Raw genomic sequence first — 16,467 nt, forward strand, 5'->3', positions numbered from 1 at the left:
AGGTATTATCGTGTTTGACCTTAAATTGCTGTATCACTTTATAATGAAATATCCGTTGGAAAATTTTTAATGGAATATAATTAATTCGAAACTAGGGTTGATCGCACCTATTGAAATAAAAAGAATTTCATGCGACTTGATTTTATTTATAAATCAAAGTAAAGTAAAAATAAAACCGATAAGAAAACAATAAACCACCAATTGATTATACAATTTTGCTTTTTAGGTTACTCATCCGATTTCCGTTCTATATGAGAGAAACAACTGTAATAACGGAATGATCGAGCACGAAATGGTCACAGAGAACATCCCAGTTGCGTGTGTCTGCACGGCCCGCCGATTTTTCTAATTAAATTCATTGCAATATATTTATTTTCTGAGCGGTATTATCACATGTACATATAATTACGAACTTGTTAAGGTGACTAAAATGACGTGGTAGTGGATTTATCAGATTTTAGAAATCAGAAATTTGAGAGATTTTGCAACCTTACAAATACGATAACGAATACGAATACGTCATTATCATTATCGTCATTCGTGACTACAGCATTCTTGACAATATGTTGTACCAGCTGAATATGATCCTCTACTTATGCAAAAGGCATCAATCAACTACGTTGTGACTTATATACTGTGGGGGTAAGGGTTGTCGAAAGGTTTGATGACGTAACCGTATTTGTTATTGTTTTCGTAAGCTTGAAAAAACTAACTTTGTTTAAGAAACTCAGCTGATACTCAGCCATTAGTATGACAATGACAATTATGTAATCAATTTTACTTATTAAAATACGATACTATTTTTATAGTAACAGCAGTATATGATTATATCATAACGGTTAATGTACACAGTTGTATGTGGATTTTAGCGGATTTCTCTAAAAGTTTTGTTTTGAAATCCAGTTGACATTGAACCTGTTGAATAAAGGTTTATATTAACTTTGAATTAAAAGTGTTTCTGATTTTATTGTATCCACACACAAGATAAGGCAAGACTTTTTTATGTCTTATTTCGCGAACTTATATTTAAAATTATCGTCAGAGGAAAACGGAAAATAAATAAAAGTTTGGCTATATGGGCGGAGGAGAAAATAAAACTAAAATTTCATTGATAATTAATTGATTGTTTTTGCTCCAAGAAAATAAAGTAAGGTGATACTCAACTTAAATTAATGTTATTAATGCATTTATTCAAAGAACTTTTATTAATGAATTAAACCGCAGGCCCGTAGCCAGGTCCTTCTAAGTTGGGGAGGGTTTTCTGGGCGTGAGGTCCACAGTCGAAGCCCCGGTGGGGTCGGCAAAACCCCCAAAGCAAGAGGATTTTTGTGCTTTATGGGTCTAAATAATGGGTCTGCAGTGCATTAGTTGGGTTGGAGGACTTATTTTGGAAATTTAAAGAGGAGGGTTCGCCATAAAAGAGGGGGGTTTGCTAGAAAAGGGGGTTCTCCCCAACCATAAAAACCCCTTCTGGATACGGGCCTGAACCGTTTAGTAATGCGATTGCTAAGTTCTTTAAATTTATATAATTAAGGAAGAAATATGTATATCAGGGGATCAGAGGGCGTAATGAAATCAGATTTCCATATTTCGTTACAGAAGGTGTGCTAACTCTCCAAAAATAAGATTTTATTTTTCTTCAAAATCACATTTTTTTTTGTTAAACAAGGTATAAAAAAGTCTTACCTAAACTGACTGACTGTCTGTCTGTCTGTCTGTTAGCAGGATTACACAAAAACTAAGAATTAGATGATCATTCAATTTAGTGGAATGGCACATAATGATCTAAAAAAAATGATTCTTTTTTAGAAATAGGACAAGATCAAGGTAACAGAAATCATTTTTTTCTACGGAGCATATATTTTAGCATAGAGCGGATGTAGGCCCATATTTTATGTAGGGCAGCTTGTGTTTTTATTTTGTAATTCATTCTGTTGTTTTAGGTATTTACGCTTTAGGTTGAAATGCTAAAAAATTAAAAATTAAAAAAAAAGAAAAGAAAAGAAGAATTAGAGATTTTTTTAACATTATATTTTGGTTTTTTTTCTATAATTCATATGTGTTGTTAAATAATTGTGTATAGAAGAGACAAAAACTTCACAACCGAACCTGTGATCATAATAAAAGTAGGGCGGTGACGATGACGACGATGATGACAATGATGATGACGATGATGATGAGAATGGTGGTGGTGGTGGTAATGATTTCAAAGACATTTACTCCTAGACTATCCAGCAGATCTTTCCTACCATCTTGTTTGTAATCTCTGAAGTACAAATCTAGGGCAAAAGGATACCGCTTACGCCTGATGGTCACCGCATTGCACTTCGATGACCTGTATGTTACCCTCTATTTTCCAGCTCATCTTCATAAGATGATGAATGTCTTTGTTTTTTCTGGCTGATTGTTTTATGCCATTCCCACTAGATGGGATCTCAGAATACAGAATTGTTGAGTCATTGGTCATATGGTGAAGTATGGGGTTTTGCCTAGAACTTGGCGGGGTCAAAGAGGAGAGCCGGTTGGATCACAGCCTCTGGTACTGAGGGCGTTGTATAGGTGGTTCCGATAAATTAGTGTAAAGATTTAAGATTCCTTTATTATAGGATTTATAAAAGACAGACATGCCAACTCACCCGATCCTGTCAGGTGTCACCCGATATTTAAACAAATCTCCAGTTCTCCCGATCGAATGTAATTTTCACCCGATTTCACAGGCCACCCCCACCCCCAAAATACTCCGGTTTATGCATAATTTGATTGATTTGATCGCTTCGCGGTGTAATAAACAAGTAGTCATTTTCAATTCGAATTCCAATGTTTTGTAGTGACGTGACTTTTTTGGTATCTTGCATCTTTTGGTTAATTCTAGAAACCGCCAGATTTTTTGGTAAATCTCCAGATTTTTTTAAAATTCTTAAAAAAAATCTCCAGATTTTCATGACCCAAGGGTTGGCAGGTCTGAACAGAAAATAATTCTATATTCGATACATTTCCGATTGTCTTAAATAACGTGGAGCTTTCGCGATATTGGGGGTAAAGAGGCTACTTACGCACCCATCGCACCCCTCTGATACGCCCCTTTGCTTAAAGGTACAGTTCATTCTCACATTCATCTGACATGTTATTTACGAACACGGTGAACAGTAGAGAACCTACTAATAATAACAAGGAAATAACATGTATAATGTGCCTATTATAAACTGTAACAAATCTGTCCTCGGATGACTAACTTATTGTTCAATTGCAATGATACGAACCTCTTCTCCTCCAGTGCATGTTGTCCTGGAGCTGACCCTTAACCAATACTTCCATTATTTTTCTAATGTTATTGAGAATTGAAATAGGTCTTTACATAGTGGAATCAGATTTGGAATTATTCTTATGCACAGGAACAACAATAGCTAACCTCAACTTATTCGAAAAGTGCCTTTGGGGAAACAGGTATTTAAATGCCGACAGAGGGGGGGCTGACAATTTCAAAGCAGTATCAGTGACGACGCCAGAATTTGAACGACGGGGTGATAAGGTGGTCAAACGGGGAAGGGGAGGTCTGACAATTTCCATGGCAAAGGCCTGGTGGGGCCCACGCTGCTCAAATTATAACATTCACAAAACGTCGATCTCACATCACCCCTGTTCTGCGAGAACTCCATTGACTTCCCATTGATTCCCGCATTAGGTTTAAGATCTTGCTACTTACTTTTAAAGCACTTCTATTTAAGCAACCTATCTATATAGGTAAATACAGAGATCCCAAATGGAAGATACAGGGAATGTTAGGTATGACCCTAGGATGAGGTGATTAGTTTTAGTGACCATAAGGAGTAGGGTGTGGATTTGAGAACCATTTAAAGGAAAATGTCATAGACGGGATATTTCAAAAAATAATCAACCTATCTCAATGAAACTTCCGTGAAAGTGAGCAACCTTGAAGAAAAAATCTTAGTGACGATCCAAATGCTGGTGTGCATTTGAGGGTCATTTAAAAATCCTAATGTCCCAGGTAAAAATAATCAGTGGCTCTTAATGACACTACCCAGAATAGTTTGCCATGTTTCATGTTTGATGAAATTATCAATTAGGAATTTAACATATGAGACTAACCTATTACCTTTTTTAGTGACATATTCAATATGTGTATGATATGTTTATATACCGTAAGTTTCGTGAAATATAGACTCCAAGGTATTGATAATTATTTGTTTCGATAATATAATGATTTTCAAGAGACCCTCGTTTAAATTTTTTAATTCTTTAAAAAAAAATAATGACTTTTCAATTTTTCGTAATTAAAATTGATTTTTCCAATCATCAGAAAAATCTCCTGCTATTTGAAGCATTTTCTTAAGGTCATGTTCACTATTGACGATCAGGACGATATCATCAGCCTAGAAAAGCCTACCTGCCCATTGACCGTTGATTTTAACCCCAACATTGTTTGACTGAAAAACCTTTCTGAGTTCATTCATAAATATTCGAAAAAGTGTAGGAGATAGGGTACATCCATGTTTGACATCCTTTTCAATTAAAGATGAATCAGTGGAAATATCCCCAAACCGTACTTGGCCTTCAACATTTTGATACAATTTATCAATGAGTCTCCAAGCTTTGCCTTTTATTCTGGTATTCCAGACTGCCTTCAATAAGCCGTTTGTCCATACACTATCATGCCTTTCGAAAATCCAGGAAGACCTTATAGTTTTATCCTCTGTCAATCTGCAAGCAGCAATCATTTTTAAAGTTGAAATATAGTCCTCACATCTATGCTGAGACCGATAGCCTCACTGCACTTCCGAAAGTACATTTTCCTCTTCCAGAAAATTATTTACTGAAAAAGCAATAATTTTATTGAAAGATAAGATAAGATAAGATAAGATAACTTTATTGTTCCACAAGGGAAATTCTTATATTAAAAAATGTAAAACAAATATAAAAACATACAAAACAGTCACTATAGAAAATATAACAATTTACAAGTAAAATACAATGACTATCATCGATAAAAAATTGAATTATATTTATGATTATTTTTATTCTTATTATTATTATTATTATTATTATTATTATTATTATTATTATTATTATTATTATTATTATTATTATTATTATAATTATTATTATTATTATTATTATTATTATTATTATTATTATTATCGTAATTAATACAGTTAAAATTATTATTGATATTATTATATTAATAATGAATTATCTTCTAAACCCCTTGTTGAACTGGGTGATGCCGGAGGGGATAAATGACTTCGCATAACGGTTTGTTTTTGCTCCGAGTAGCCTCATTCTACCACTTGGATTAAGTTGGTTAATAATAGCATAATGGAGTGGATGAGAGGTATATAACTCAATACGATGGAAGGTGTTCTGATACACCCCATAATGGAGGGCAACTGTAGACCAATCATTTTACAAGCCTGACGGATGAAAGTGTCAATACGTCCTTTATCCACTCGGGCAGCATTACCAGCCCAACAAGCAAGGCAATATGTCAAAACACTACAAACAACAGATCTATAAAAAGAAAGCAACATAGGTTCACTGAAATTAAATTTAAATAGAATTCTTAAACAATACATTCTAGGATTTAATTTTTTACACAGGAAGTCAATATGGTCACTCCAGCTCAATCAATTGTTAAAAACAATGCCCAGATATTTATAATTATCAATTATTTCTATTTCTTCTCCTTTTATGGTTATTGGTTGAAATTGAAATTTATGTTTGGTTTTAAAGTCAATAATCATCTCCTTTGTTTTTGTAGTGTTAATTTGTAGGTAATTATTGTCGCAAAATTCAACAAACCTTTTTATTTCGTTACGATAATGTGTGTCGTTATCTGAGATAATGAGGCCGATTGTGCTGGTATCATCAGCGAATTTTACAACTGGGCAAAGCTCACTAGATGATCTATTTTCAGCAGTACACAATGAATATAACTTAGGCGCTTTAACTGTACCGTGAGAGACACCCGTATCAGAGGTAAGAATTTCGGATTCAACTTCATTTATTTTTACAAATTGTTTCCTATCACAAATAAAATTTAAAATTAAACGTACAATTGGACGGGGGAACTGCATATCCAACATTTTTCTCGCAAGAACATGGGGCTGTATAATATTGAATGCCGACTGAAAGTCAAAATACATGATACGTGCAGAATGGCCTTTATTTGTATTATCAAGATGTGAGTATAGACTGTGTAATTTATGGAGTATAGCATCGCTGGTACTCCGTGATGATCGATAAGCGAATTGCAATGGATCTAAAACCTTTTCCACATAGGGTTCCATAATTCTTAAAATAATACGTTCCAAAGTTTTCATAACAACAGAGGTAAGCGCAACGGGCCTTAGATCATTAATACATGTAATTTTTGGTTTTTTTGGTACCGGTATTATGCATGAAATTTTCCAGAGATCAGGGAATGTATGATTTAAGAGACAAAGATTAAAAATATAAAGTAAAAATACCATCAAGATGAGGAGAGGAGGCCTTAAATACTCGTGGTGGGATCTGGTCTGGACCAGCAGCCTTCGATGGATTGAGTTTCATGAATTCATTATGAACATCAGAAATACTAACAATGAATTTAGGGTCCTCTTCAGTGACCTGACATGAGTTCAACAAGGACCTCCTCTCTTCCTTAAAATCATAACCATTAAAACGATTATAAAATTCATTTAGCTCATTTACATATTGCACTGCTACATTTGGAATTGGGGTAGGTATATTACCACCATTTGTGTAGCCACTCATTAGTTTCATACCCTGCCAGACCTTTTCCATATTGTTTGACTTAAAGTTTTGTTCGACTTTTTTCTTAAATATATTCTTCTGTTTCTTAATTTCAGATTTAATCTCACTAGTCAGTCTTTTCATACGATTGGTATCACCCAGCTTAAATGCTTGCCGTTTCTCACACAAAAGTAATTTGACAGCTTTTGTTATCCAAGATTTGTTATTAGGATAAATTTTAACTGTTTTTACTGGCACGCATTTCTCAATACAAAAGTTTATGTAGGCGCTCACTGCGTTTGTGATACCATTCAAATCTTCTTTATCAGTAAAAATATTCCAATCGGTTGTTCCAAACTCTCTTACTAGGGCTTCTTCAGCTTCGGGTGACCACTTGCGAACTTTAATCATTTTTGGCTCGCATGTTTTTATAAGTGGACGGTACCTAGGGCTAAGTAAAACCAAATTATGATCGGAGTGTGGCGACGAAGTATAGGCATCTTTCACATTTGAAAAGCATAAATCAAGAATCGTATTGTCTCTTGTTTTACATGTAACATGTTGATAATATGTGACCGTTGTTTTCTTGAGTTTACACCTGTTGAAGTCGCCATTTATAAGTACTAACGCTTCAGAATTCGAACATTCAATGTCCTGAATTATTTCAGCAACCTCATTTATTGCAACTTTTTTTCTGGTATATATACCAAAAAAACATTAATGACATGCGAGAATTCCCTCGGCAAGTAATAGGGTCGAATACTAACCACCAGTACTTCAGAATATGGCGTACATTTGTGGAGCTTGAGCGTAGAATTATTTGGGTGACAGTACTTCTAATTAATATAGAGGCAAAGACCTATACCGCCATTTTTATTCGCATCAGGGGTGCGATCTCCACGAACAGATTTAAATCCAACTACCTGGATGTATTGGTCACTGTGCTTATCAATCAGGTGCGTTTCGGTGAATGCTATTAAACTGACATTTCTAAAATCACTGAAGTGTTCCACATTTGCTCTAAGTAAATCGATTTTGTTGTTCAATGATCTAACATTTCCAAGTACTAAAGATGGTATAAATGGCTTACACTTCCTTCGTTGAAGTCTTTTTCTGACTCCTCCAGCCTTACCCCTCTTCCTAATCCTAGGCTTATGACGCTGAATCTCAGGTGGTAAAGTTCACATGTGCTGGTAGTCGCACCGATGACCTCTCGCCTATGGAATGTAGTTCAAAAGACGTGTAAGCAATGCCCTTACTTGGCTTACACAGACCAGCCCTTAAAAACAGCCAAAACAGCATCAAAGGATAGACAAATTCCACAACCTTCAAGTACATCATAAAGAATAAACCACAAAAATCACTTTCACAATTCAGAAATTCGAACACAACGAAATTCAGTCCAAAATTAAAACACCTAACAGACGAGCGTTGTCGCCGTGTTGCACAGCGCCAAAATTCTAGATACACATGAGGTCAAGGATATTCCTCTGTAATTATCTAAATCTTATCTACTGCCTTTTTTAAATATAGAAATAATAATAGATTTATTCCATTCAGTTGGAATTTCCTTCAACTGCATAATTTGTTGAAACATGAAAAAGTGATAACTCCAAATAATCGCCACCATTCTTCAAAGGTTTATTTGTGATACATCCTGGCCTGGCGCCTTTTTATTTTTGGCTTGTGCCAGAGCAAGTGAAACAATATCTTTACTTAATTCAATATCTTGTAATAAGTTAAGATCGATGCCAACAGTAGGCTCAGTTGTAGTGTCTGTTAGACTTAAATCATTACGAATATTCTGAATAATATAGAGGTATTAAATGATATGCAATCAGATATATTCACATGCCTTTTTTTTTGTTTCCCAATATTTTTTTTACTGATTAATTAGGTTTATTTTTTCGATAATAATTTCATTTGACAAGGGTGATTTTATACAATTGACAGCTTGATCTTTATGTTTTTGACCTCTAAGAGTCTCCCAGAAATCCTTACAACTTGGTCCAGCTTTATTTGCAATTATGATTGATTTATCAACCCTTCTTTCACTATTTTTTTTTGGTATTACTAAAGATTTAGCATATGTACGCTTATTCAGATAATTTTTTTTTTTACAAATTCACTAGTTGCTTCGTCTTTGTCATTTCTTTTAAGATACTTCCTGTGTATTCGTGAAGCAATTTTCCTACACTTAATTGCATTATAAATCTATTTCTCAAACCATGGTTTACGTTTTTTGTTAATTACTCTTCTCCCAATCCTCCTTTCGGCAGCTAAAATAACAATTGGTTTCCATGATTTCCAAATTTCATTGACATTTTCAAGTTGGGTAACATCCCAATTTTCAAAGCCTTTTCGAAGCTCACTGCTTTTAGTAAAAATCATGGTCATTATTTACATTCCAAATTATAGGTTTATATTCTATTTTCCTTTCACATGGATCTGGTATGACGATAGTATTATTTAGAGTTAAAACGATCATGTTATGATCATTACCGACACTAAAATCTTTCAATTCATCTACATATTAGCTTCTCAACTTGATTGATAAGGAATTTAAAAGAGGGCATATAATCGACAGTGCTAGTTTGCGGCACCTTTCACCTATGTTTTTTCCCTTCACAAAAAATGGTACGATTTAAAATTGTCAAACCAGAGTTTTCACTAAATTCAAGTAATTTGTTTCCATTTGAGTTTAAGATAGTATCACCACCAATAATTGCATTGCCTATTCGACCATTGAAGTCACCCATTATAAGGATAGATGGTGCCTCTTCATCATTACCTTGAGTACGGTGCTCGTAATACAAGGGACGGAAATAATATTGTACTATCTATATGCCAATAGTAATGCCTGTGATGCGTTATTTCTTACGATCATTTAAACTACTGTATTTAATCAAAAATTCCCAAGAACTCTACTAGGGATTTTTATTCTGGGACCCGTTGGTTTGGACCCCCTGGCGGGCACGTCAGACCAGTTGTCGGCAAATTCCTGGAGCAACCACTGGCAGAAAGCCAGCCAACTAGCATGTCGATCTGCTTCTGCTACTACCGGACTTGCAGACACAGGCAACTGTGACGCTCACATTGGCGGCTTGGTACTCGACCATTCCGTTTGTACAATTTCTTTCATATAGAACGGGAACCGGATATTTGACCTAAAAACGAAATTGTATAAAATAAGTGAAGGTTTTTTCCTTTTTTTTTTAATTGAATGCAATCAACCGTGGTGTTTATTTAAAAACAAATTTCATTGTATATCCATCAATATGCCAACATATGTTAGGCTATTTATACCTCTATTAAAAATGAAATTTAGCACCAGTGCGTCTTTATATCCGCAAAGTAATGACTAGGGTATTTTTGTCTTGTCTTTGAATGGTCAACGCATCATAGACTCACAAGTTATGCGCATAACACAACCACTTCAGTCCCATAACCTCATTAAACTTGGGCCATGTTGGACAACAGTGGATTTCCATTGCGTACGTTACCCAGTATAAAGAACATGAATTTAATTTCATTTAAGCCTATATACAGGTAATTGTATATATTGCTGTCTAGCATTCTTTGCACAGATAGAAAATACAAGAATTGGACTGTTACAAACATACATACATATAAATATAATCGTATCAAGCATAGCCCTTCAAATTTTCCTTACTTTCAGTTGTACAAGCAGAATGTCTGGTGGGATTCTAACCTGCAACCTCTCACTATCAAGGCGAGTATCTCACCATTAGACCACGAAGACCTTACAGTATATACGCATATCTAATGCAATATTCACCCTACCTGATGACAGGAGAACGTGGCGGGGTCCAATCTCTCTTCTGATCCATCATTCATCTTTTTACATTCTGTACAATTACAGTGGATTTGTTTCAATGTAACCGGGATTCGACCTGGATTATAATCATAGCTTTCAGTGTAGGGGCACAGACGTTTTCTGCCCAGTAATTCGCTACTGCCGGTAGGTGGTTGTTGATTTGCATGGGCGTTACCTGTCTGGAAGGCTGCAATGGAAAGTCTGCTGCCACTTTGCCAGTTGGCTGCTGCTGTAGAGTCAGCATTACAAGACGCTGATGACTCCACGTAACTGCTACTGCATACAAGGACCAGTAAGAACATTTTCTACAATAGAACGATCGTAATGATTATAACAATATGCATTAACATTCGCTGAGAATATGGGGCAATAGCTTGAAGAATTCTTTACCAATTTTACCTATCTGAGCGTAATTTAAGGATATACAAATCGTTTTACTGTATTTTTTAAACAGAGCACTTTACCTAATATCAGACGTGTGATATGTTGTGCAGCTAATTTTGCAAAAAGGTGTCTGTTTGATTAAAACAAAATAATAATTATAATACTGTATTTAAAAACTAGCGGAGAAAGGTTGAAAGGGGGTCGTTACGCCCATTTCCCCATGTTATTAAATATTCAAAAGTCTATATCTAATTAACCTAATCTAATTTTTTTTGTGGAACTAACTTTTAGTGACTTAATAGAAAATGATAGGTTGTACAACATATCAAATAGGTTTTTACTCCGGAGCTTCTTGTCACACCTTCAAAGAATCAACTTTTTTAAATGGTACAATTTCATCACAATAATGTTATTCTGTTGATGTATGAGAAAATATATAATTGATAGGCGCGGCCTAGTATAATCAGACAAATTATTATATAATAAATAACTAAGATAGGTAGTATTGGGAACTAAATAAAGTTGTTTGTCACAGGAAAACAATTCGATAAAATTACTACGAGAACTAGGGGGAAAAAACAATGCACGTAGGGCTACGCTTATGAGCATTATAAACATTAAACAGTTCTACAACTCCATTCTCCTTATGAAAACAGTACTCATTCCTAAATAAAAGCGCAGATGCAAAAAATCGAAAGAAATAGGCCTATGTAAAGAGTTTGCTTATCATTTTAAAAATTCAGATATTCAGATTAAGTCTACCTTAAACAAAGTTTCCATAGTTTCTGTTTGCCTCCAATCGGGGAAAAATATGTAGCCTGAATATTATGGTTTAGTTAGTAAAACCAGATGTTGATGCGCCTAAAGATGTAAAGTTAATGATTTTGAGTGGAAAAAATCCGAACTTTATACTATACGGTATAAAAGCCTCCGTCGTCACCTCTTTATCTTATCTATTAATATGACTATCATCATCTTCATCACGATCATCATTTCTAATACCATTACATAGAAAACGGGGGAAAATTTTGATTCTTTCGAGTTTTTTCAAGATAACATTCGCCGGATTTCAAAATTTAATGACGATTGCAAAAATACTGCAATTCTATGCTCATACCGAATCTGCCTATACAGCAAGGGGGAAAGTGTGACAAATGACAGATATTATACTTATAAGGGTTGCGGTCTACAAATCCTGAATATGGAAATTATAAAAATCCCATTGCAAAAGTTATCCGATATTATATAAACGGGATATTATTTAGTATAACACGTGACATTTAATTATAAGATTTGTATCTCTAAATGTTTTATTCCCTTCAGTATTTTACATGCCATAGTATTGTTATGCAAAAGGAAGCGGCTTATCATTGATTGTTATCGTCACCACCAGACCATGGCACATTCGCCGGTGCCCAATATATCAACCATCAATAGATATTTACGTAATATGTGCGAATGTTTGCAATTTAACCTATTATCTTTGAACAAAATATTTTATATTATATAACTGTTTATGTTTTTAAAACATCTAACGAATTACAATGAACAAATTATAGTCATTGTGATATTTTTTTCAATTTTGATAAATAGTTACTCCTATTAAAAAGCAAATCATGCAAGTCGGTTGATTCAAGCGAATTTTTACAATAAATATTGCAATACAAACGGACATAAACATAATCACATTACCACACCTAGTTAGTTATGTAATTATTCAGTGTGTCCAACGTCCACTTCTTATATTGTTAGAAATATATAATTTATAATATATATAAATTAATATATAGTAATTAAGGCCAAATACTGGTAAACAACAATGATGTGGGAAACAATGTCTGGATATCAGAAAAATAGAGATATAAATTAAATAATTAAAACACGTTTTGCTTATCAAGTTTAAGGTAATAGAAGTTATTATATAGAACCTGGGCTTTGGGTAACACTAGTCTTTCCTCAGTGGCGAGGATAAATTTGACAATTATATTCGTTGACATAATAGAAACATAACGTTTTATTTAAGAGACATAGGCCTACGTGTAAATAACTTTATTATTTACATACACCCCCCTCCCCCACCACACACAACCAAACTTACTCAGCTGGAAACCTCCTGGCGGAGATAATAATGATGATGATGGTGACGATGATACGATGATTATGATAAAGATGATGATGATGATGATGATGATGATGATGATGATGATGGTAATGATTTGAACTACTGTTACACCTACAATATCCAACTAATCTTTCCCATCATTTTGTACTCTCTGAAGTAAATCCAAGGCTGAAAGATACCGCTTACGCCGCCAGATGGTCACCGCATTGCACTTGATGGCCTGTATGTTTAAGCTTTTTTGGGACATTTTACGCGGTTCTGAGACGTTTTAGAACGCATTTTAATCCATACAAAACAAAAATTTACATGGTTCATGATATGATGTTAATCTCGGGTCGCCTGTTCTATATTCTCAATGTTTTATAAAAAAAAAATCAATGACTTAATAATTTTAAATAATTGAACAATTGTCTTGTACAGATTGTTATATAGTAAATGATTTAATAATTTTGAATGATTATATAAGTTATATAGTAAATTTTATTATATATACATATATAATAATAATAATAATAATAATAATAATAATAACAATAATAATAATAATTCGTTCTACGTATATCTCTTAAATAAAATGTTATGTATCCATCATGGCAACGTATGTAATTGTTCCTCGCCACTGAGGAAAGACGTGTTACCCGAAAGCCCTGGTTCTATACATTACCTTAAATTACCATAAAATTGATAAGCAAAACATGTTTTAGCTTATTTATTTTGTATCTCTATTTTTACTGAGATCCAGACATTGTTTCGCACATCATTGTTGTTTACCAGTATTTGGCCTTTTAATATATATTATTTATATATAAACCTATTATAAATTTTATATTGTTAACAATATAATAAGTTGGACGTTGAACACACTGAATAATTATATACCGGTAATTAACTAGGTCTGGTAATGGGATTATTTTATATCTGTTTGTATTGCAATTTGTATGGTTAAAAATTCGTTTAAATCAACCGTCATGCATAATGTGCTTTTGATGGGAGTAACATTTTTTTTAATTATAAACAAAAATCGCAATGACTAAAATTTGGTCATTGTAATTCGCTAAATTATTCAAAAACATAAACGTTTATATAATATAAATAACTTGTTTAAAGACAATTGCATACACTAACACATATTACGTAAATTCCCGTTGATGGTTCGAGATCGGACACCGGTGAATGTGCCATGGTCTGGTGGTGAAGTTAACAATCAATGATAAGCCGCTTCCTATTGCATAACAATACTATGGAATGTCAAATACTGAAAGGAATAAAACGTTGAAATAAAAATATTATAATAAATGTCACGTGTTATACTAAATAATATTCCGTTTATACCGTATAATATCGGATAACTTTTGCAATGGGATTTTTATGATTTCCATATTCAGGGTTTGTAGACCGCAACCTTTATAGTATAATATCTGTCATTAGAAATGGGATTTAAAACTTTCCCCTTTAAATTCAGATTATATACATCAAATTGATGTATAGGCAGATTGGGTATACATCATGTAAATTACATATATTTGCCATCGTCAATAAAATTTGAAATCCGGCGAATGCAATCTTGGAAAAAAAAATCAAAAGAATCAGAATTTTTCCCCGATGATGATAATGAAGATGATGATAGTCATATTAATAGATAACGCAAAGAGACGATAGAGGCTTTCATACCGTTTGGTATAAACTTCGGATTTGTTTCACTCAAAATCATTAACTTTACATCTTTAGGCGCATCAACATCTGGTTTTATTAACTAAAACCATAATATACAGGCTACGTATTTTTTCCCTGATTGGAGGCAAACAGAAACTATGGAAACTTTGTTTAAGGTAGACCTAATCTTTAACTTTTTAAAATAACAAAACTCTTTACATATTTCTCATGATTTTTTATCATTTACAAAAATTTAGGAATGAGTACTGTTTTAAGGAGAATGAAGTTGTAGAACTGTTTAATGTTTATAATGCTCATAAGCGTAGCCCTACGTGCATTGTTTTTTTCCCTAGTTCTCGTAGTAATTTTATCGAATGGTTTTCACTGTGGCAAGAAACTTCATTTAGTTCCTAATACTTAGTTAGGAATACTAAAATCTTAGTTATTTTTTATATGATAATTTGTCTGATGTTATTATTCGTAAAACATGTCATGCTCTGTGTATTAGACTAAAGATTTTGATTTATATCGAGAAAAGTGCAATGTAAATAATTATTTGTTAATAATAATAATAATAATAATAATAATAATAATAATAATAATAATAATAGTGTAGTTTTATATAGCGCACATATCCATCTAATTTAAGATGCTCAGGACGCTTGATATGTGGACTAGGAACTCGATCAATGACTTTCTTCGCCCCTAAGGGTCCCTTCGTGTCTGTGCTACCCGGTAACCCGGTACCAGCAACTCTCGTCGTCCACCACAGGGGCTGTCTGTTCCAGTACACGGGGTATCCCCATACTCGTCTCGAAGAATGTACTGTTAAGTTTGTAGTCACAATCTAGTAAAAAAATTTCAAGTATAGAACTACTGATACGAGGCCGTGCATACCAATTAAATATTTTCTTATACATTACCAAAAAACATTGTTATGAAATTCTACCGGCCCCATGAAAAAATGTTGATTGTTTGAAAATGACAACAATTATTTGCGTATATTACCGTACTTCAATATCAGGTTCCGGAATAAAAACTTGTCCGATATGTTGTACAACTGATGATTTTCTAAGACACTAAAAGGGAGGAAAACCCGGGAACGGTTGATGAGATACGGTACAGTTTTTCTCAATATTTAAAAACATTGGAAAATCTGTATCCTCTAATTAACCGATAGGCCTACCGTTTTTTTTTGGTTTTTTTTTTTGGTTTTTTTTCCCTTTTTTTTTTTTTTTTTTTTTTTTATTTCTTTTTGTTTGTTATTTCTTTTATCAGACACCTTTTGCAAAATTAGCTACACAACATATCACACGCCTGAAATTAGAAAAAAAGTTCTCGTAATCTTGAAAGCTCCGATGAGGGCAGTATAATAGAGGCAGTAGAGTATATTGGCCCTAACGAACGCCCATACAAATAAAAGATCTATTAATCAACCAGCCGAGTGTCTCCAGAGCTCTTGAGGCAGTACAGAATATTGGCTTTAACGGCCGCCTATACGAAAAAGATCTATTATTCAATCAGCCGTGTTTTTCGGTGGCGGGGTGCGTGAGAGTCTATACCAAGTCAGTCCCACCATGGCTGGGGCTAAGATGAGAAAATGGACCTTTGGGTCACTCTCATACATTTAAAATCTTACCGGTAATTAATATCAACAATACAATTACAGTACAATGTCTTAATACAATTTAGAGGAGTACAATCGCACCGTCTGTACACC

The 16,467-nt window shown here is 33.8% G+C and overlaps 2 protein-coding genes across 3 annotated transcripts; both read right to left on the bottom strand.

Moving 5' to 3' along the window:
• Positions 1-4,708: 4,708 nt before the first annotated feature.
• Positions 4,709-8,199, bottom strand: LOC117100192. 2 transcript variants are annotated; one of them, XM_033239787.1, is made up of 2 exons: positions 6,709-8,199; positions 4,709-4,831 (listed from the first exon to the last, which is right to left on the bottom strand). In XM_033239787.1, exons 1-2 carry the CDS (start codon positions 7,159-7,161, stop codon positions 4,829-4,831), a joined length of 456 nt encoding a protein of 151 aa, XP_033095678.1. In that variant the 5' UTR covers positions 7,162-8,199; the 3' UTR covers positions 4,709-4,828. The 2 variants fall into 2 exon arrangements, with proteins under 2 accessions (XP_033095678.1, XP_033095677.1); XM_033239786.1 differs by lacking the exon at positions 4,709-4,831 and adding an exon at positions 5,233-5,526.
• LOC117100201 lies at positions 7,918-11,839 on the bottom strand. The gene is made up of 6 exons (XM_033239795.1): positions 11,735-11,839; positions 10,555-10,893; positions 9,784-9,917; positions 9,004-9,124; positions 8,405-8,554; positions 7,918-8,076 (listed from the first exon to the last, which is right to left on the bottom strand). Exons 1-6 carry the CDS (start codon positions 11,750-11,752, stop codon positions 7,918-7,920), a joined length of 921 nt encoding a protein of 306 aa, XP_033095686.1. The 5' UTR covers positions 11,753-11,839.
• Between the last annotated feature and the right edge of the window lie 4,628 nt (positions 11,840-16,467).

This window comes from Anneissia japonica, unplaced genomic scaffold (genome assembly GCF_011630105.1).
Source record: "Anneissia japonica isolate Jap-2015-1 unplaced genomic scaffold, ASM1163010v1 scaffold324_len738069_cov173, whole genome shotgun sequence".
NCBI lineage: Eukaryota > Metazoa > Echinodermata > Crinoidea > Comatulida > Comatulidae > Anneissia > Anneissia japonica.

Bases quoted from the DNA above. Each gene is read 5' to 3' on its own strand.
- LOC117100201 (XM_033239795.1), bottom strand. The intron at 9,125-9,783 runs GTTGGCTGGCTT...TTTTACTAAAAG, and splicing joins AGAAGCAGATCGACATGCTA to CAGTGAGCTTCGAAAAGGCT. The intron at 8,077-8,404 runs GTATCACAAATA...ATGTACTTGAAG, and splicing joins AAAAGGCGCCAGGCCAGGAT to GTTGTGGAATTTGTCTATCC.
- LOC117100192 (XM_033239786.1), bottom strand. From the start codon at position 7,161: ATGATTAAAGTTCGCAAGTGGTCACCCGAAGCTGAAGAAGCCCTAGTA.